This window comes from Lissotriton vulgaris, chromosome 8 (assembly GCF_964263255.1).
Source record: "Lissotriton vulgaris chromosome 8, aLisVul1.2, whole genome shotgun sequence".
NCBI lineage: Eukaryota > Metazoa > Chordata > Amphibia > Caudata > Salamandridae > Lissotriton > Lissotriton vulgaris.
The window spans coordinates 71,520,015-71,525,247 of record NC_141696.1 but is presented as its reverse complement, the minus strand read 5'-3'; the positions used below and the strand labels follow the sequence as shown (position 1 = coordinate 71,525,247).

The 5,233-nt window shown below is 44.7% G+C and overlaps 1 protein-coding gene across 1 annotated transcript; it reads left to right on the top strand.

Moving 5' to 3' along the window:
• Window positions 1-996: 996 nt before the first annotated feature.
• On the top strand, window positions 997-1,959 carry LOC147693428 (olfactory receptor 56A4-like). The gene has a single exon (XM_086935987.1). It carries the CDS (start codon window positions 997-999, stop codon window positions 1,957-1,959), a length of 963 nt encoding a protein of 320 aa, XP_086792113.1.
• Window positions 1,960-5,233: the final 3,274 nt, after the last annotated feature.

Genomic DNA, 5,233 nt, shown 5'->3' with positions numbered 1-5,233 from the left:
AGATGTCACTAAGAACTGGCCGTTCTTTCAGTGCTCGCAGGAGTTTAGGACAAATCAAAACAAAAGCATGGGGAATTCCCAGGTTGCTGGAGGTTTGGTTTGTTGAAAGAACTCGTTGTACTTTCTAGGAGTCGAAGTAGCCTTGCCGTATTTGGTATGCATTGGCTATTACTAAATATGGATATGATTCTTATGCCTTTATAAGGATATGATTTGTTATAACCACATAAGGGCATAAATCTGGAATATTTAATTAGGGTCCTAGATGCGTTCACAACAGGTGCTTCCTGCTGCTGCCAGATGGGACAAGAAGATTAAAAGGACAAAAATGGAGGACAGAGACGAGGCGGTGGCCAGCTGTTAAAGGTGAGTCTTTTTTTATTGTATCCCCCGGCCTCACCATCTCTGTATGGTAGCAGCCGCTTCTGATTGCTTTACACTGTGCCAGGAAAGAGTTCCATGGATATTACATGAGTGTTTCTATAAAACATACATGGATTTTGACACATTCCCAGATTTACCAAAAGTGGTAGAGCTGGGAATGCGGCAAAATACCATGCCTTCCCAGGTGAGTCATAACGTTACTTCCTCTTACTGTGAGCTGAATTCTGGAAAGGCAGGAATGAGCTGCATTCTTTTAAATATGGTGCATTCCTACCCTTCCCTGTCACACAGCACAATGCAGCAAGGTGAATTGCTGCACAGTGCTGTGTGACTTTGACATAAATATGGCCCATAGTTTGTGAACTGCATTTTTTAATATGTTTTGTCGTACTACAAAATGTACTACAGAGGGTGGTTTGTGAATCAGGTCCTTACATTGTTAAGTTGCTTTTATATCACTTTATTTTTTAAAGCATTGAACTGCTACTTTTGCCATAGATTTGCATGTACACAGCTACTAACATGTTGTTATGAGATTAACCAATAGCATTTCTGAATAATTTGTTCTAGCTATGAACTAGATCTTCAAGGACTCGTCACCAGATCTTCAACATGTCCACCACATACAACAGATCCTCAGGTTTCTCTGAATTTGTGCTGATCTGCTTCCCAGGGATTGAGAGCTGGCAGCACTGGCTGTCCATCCCCATCGCTCTTCTCTTCCTTGTGGTTCTCACAGCCAACACCACTATCACATTAACAATCTACTCCTCGCGGCGCCTGCACCAACCCATGTACTATCTCCTCCTCTTGCTCTCTATTGTGGACTTGCTGATGAGCGTCACAGTTGCACCAAAAGCATTGGCTGTCCTCTGGTTTAATGAGAAGACAATCAGTCCATTTGGTTGTTTCAGTCAAATTTTCATATTGTACTACAGCCGGGGTCTAGAATCGTCCATCTTCATATGCCTGGCTTATGATCGTTATGTTGCAATATGTAACCCCTTGCGCCACTCCACCATCATCACCAGCAGGAGAACCACCCAGGCAGTAGCCTTGTCTTTTCTGTGTAACACTGTTCTTTACACGCCATATCCACTGTTGGCGGCGAGGCTGCATTACTGTGGAGATACCATACCGCATTGCCTCTGCGAGAACGTACCTCTTGCAAAGCTTGCTTGCGACAGCATTCCAGCAAATCAGATCTATCCCATGTTTGTTCTAAGCACACTTCTAATGTCTCTGTCACTCTCATTGGCCTTCTCCTATAGCATGATCATCCGAGCTGTGCTGAGGCTGGGCACCCCAGGAGCTGCACAGAAGGCCTTCAGCACCTGCACTGCTCATCTGATCCTGGTCTGCCTGTTTTATTGCACTATAATATTGATTCCAATATCCAACAGGGTGGAGCAGTTCATACCACGCCCTGTGCATGTGCTGCTGAGGCTTTGTGAAAATCTGCTCCTTCCAGCTCTGAATCCCTTGGTGTATGGTATCAGAACCAAGGAAATCCGCAAAGAGATTCCCATGTTATTCAGAAGGATGCCACGATTGTGCGGACATTCAGTGTGTTGAATACTAATAGTAAAAAAGCATGGATGTACATGTAAAGTGAATTCTGTAATGCCACTCAATGCAGGAGAACAAGTGAACATCCACCTACTTAGCTTTCTGATGAGGAAGGATGCCCTGTGTCTAATGCTCAAAATCAAGCCGTTTTCCATATACATGACTTCCAAAGCTCCAAAAACATGGTGTTGGTCACTCTATAAACTAGGTAAAGGAATAATGTCCATCTATCCATATCAAATGCTGTGCTTAACTACATCAGTTGCGTTCGTATGGCTAATGATGAAAGAACTATTAAATAAAATATTGCTTATTATTTGGCCAAACAAAAATAAATGAGCCATTAGTTCAGATGCACACAAGAAGATAGGTGTACAGGGCCACAGTGCTTTTGCCATCCAACTGCACAGCTAAAATATTTCCTTTAACCCCTTCCACGCGGGGCTAATTCCCCCGCGGTGAGTGGGGTGGGGGGCGCATAACGCAGAGGTGCTCGTGACGACATGCTGCACAGTGGAGCTGTGCTCATGACGACTCCGCCCACTCCCTTAGAACTCCCGCACAGGAGGGGAATTAGCCCCTCGTGCGCCGTTCGCGGCCGCTATGACGAGCTCAGCGCGCAAGGGGTTAAGCACTTGTCTCATGGAGCACAGCCGAGCTGTGAAGGCTCGGCTGTGCCAGCAGCTGCTCCGTGTTTTCACATGAATCTGCTGTCCTAGGGGCAGCGTGAGTTCACGGCTGGCCTGGGGGCAGCGCATACATTGTAATATGGCACATTGTCCTTGTTTGTGCCCAGCATACCTTTAAAAGGTGCATCTGGCGCAAACAATGACAATGCGTAATACGGCCACTGCTCTGCTACAAGGAAGAGCATTTGTTTTAGAATGATGTGTTATCTTGCAGTGGCAGCATTGGGTAAGTGTTTTCCTTCTGTGAGTGGGTAAACCTCTAAACAGGAGGGCCACAGAGTAGAACCAGTGAACCTTTGGTAGCTATTAAGGAGGAATTAGCCATCATTTTTCCCCTGCAATTTCATATAGTGCAAACTTGACCCAAAGATATTGGAATGCTTTACATTTTACATGAGCACCAGTTACATCACACATGGTCACATTCATTTTTTGTATGCACAGTGAGATTAAGGGGCCAATTCCCAAAGGTAAAAGTAGACCTGAAGTCTAAGGTTAGATTCAAAGTCTGATGGCCTGTGAGAAATCGGGACCTGTTTGTAATGTCCCCCCACTCTATGCCCCCATTTTGACCACTAGATGCTGGTTCTCTGACTGAGACTGTGCCCTGGGCTCTGCTAACCAAACTCAGGGCCTGTGTTCTTACTAAAAGTGCATGTAAGTAGGTCTAATTACATTTGGCACTGACAGAACCTGTAAGTACCTAGTATGTGATAGGGCTAGGGGTATTCAACTTACCTATCAGTCCCCAGTATACAAAAGGGCATGGAGGCTTAGAGGCCCTGTAGATTTCCTGCAGTTATGTGTGCGCAGCTGTGGTGCATTTTGTTATTTTGAAAGGCAGCCCTGCTTTTCAGGCTGCCTTTACTTTAAACGTATATGCAAATTCAACTTTGAATTTAAAGGCAATTTCAAAGTCACACTCTACCTTATTTGTACAAATAAGTGACCCCTGAGGTCTCTTCTAGGTGCCACGTTGGTAGGGATCTTTGTAACTATAAACAGGGACATTAAAATTATGGTTTATAAGCCCTGGTTAGGGGTAAACCTCCAATTTAGTATTCCCCATGGAAGTGAAAGGCTCCATTTGCTAACATTGTAATATATTTTTTAAGTATAAAATCTGTAAGGAGCCACATGAATTATAGTTCAAGGTTTGAAATTATTATTTGAAATAAACCCAACAACTTGTCACTGTTAGATTTGCAACTATGATAGAAAATAAGTTGTTCAACTATCTTTTATGTAATCGAAAATCCAGCCTTTCAGTTGCTTTCTCCTAAATGGCTACTCTTTTCCAGGCTGAGCCAAAGCTGCTCTAATGAGGTGTGAAAAGCCCTGCTAGAGAGACAATGGGTTTCCTTCGGGAGGCGAAGTACAAGCTGCAGAACAGTTGACAGGAAAAGGGTGAGGGATGGCCAAACTGGTCTTTAAAGGGAGAGTGACACTTTAGGACAGCACAGGCTAACTCCATATATCCTGCCACACCGGCCACACAGGAGTCCTTGTAATTAGATTAAGGAGAGCGTTGAAAGGGGGGTGTAGAAAAATTAGCCACACCAGCAGTTTGGGTTAGCCTGATCCAGCTCCTTTTAGGACACTTTCTCCATGTTGAATTTTGACAGAAGGGTGTTTTTCTGGAACAAGAATATGCCAAACTTTGGAAGAAGTGGACATGCACCAGGGTGGCATCCTGCATTCCATGGAGAAGGATTGCCATGGTGACTCCCTGGTCTGTACTAAGAGGACTGCACTCACCAGGACTGCACCTTCTGCACACTGTGGTACTCACAAACAGAAGGACTCTGCCCTATTCTGACAGCCAAAGGAGTGACCTCTCTGCAAATTACAGGTTAAAAGACCCCACCTGCTTCATTTCCCCTAAGAGTTTAAATTCCTGGAGTGCATCCAGTGGACTTTGAAGGATTTGACCAGGTGCATTGTGGTAATTGTAGTCCAGACATCCCAAGGACCATCTAGGAGAATCCAGAACCTTTAATTTATGTTTTGGACACTTTAAACCCCAGAAAATTGGAGACCTTTGGAGCAACGTTTAGAAAAAGCTCCACTAGGTTAGTCACTCAACATTGAGAGTCAAGCCAGTTACCTTCAACCGTAGCCTGGAATTCAGGTTCATCCAGCCGAAAGCTCTGGAGCGCCTAAATACCAGGATTTAACTGACTGACTGACTGACTGATTTCACTTGTAAAGCGTGCTATTGCCGAGGCGTCTTGGCGCTGTGTTAGGAACGAGACATCAACTGTGCAGACGTTCGGATGACTTTAGGGAAAGAGCCAGGTTTTAATTTCCTTGCGGAATACATGTCTACTGGGCAGGCTTCTTATGTGCAGTGGAAGTTTGTTCCAGAGTTTTGACGCCAGAAATTAGAAGCGCTTTCCCCCACAGCGTACTTTCTGTATCTTTGGAACTTATAGCCAACCCAAAGAAGAGGATCTAAGGGTCCGCGCAGGAACATACTTCGAGAAGAGATTCCGCACCTCTTCCGCGCCCTCTCCAAACAAAGCCTTGTGGACTAGACAGAGTGATTTAAATTCTATCCGTCTGCACACTGGAAGCCAGTGAAGATTTTT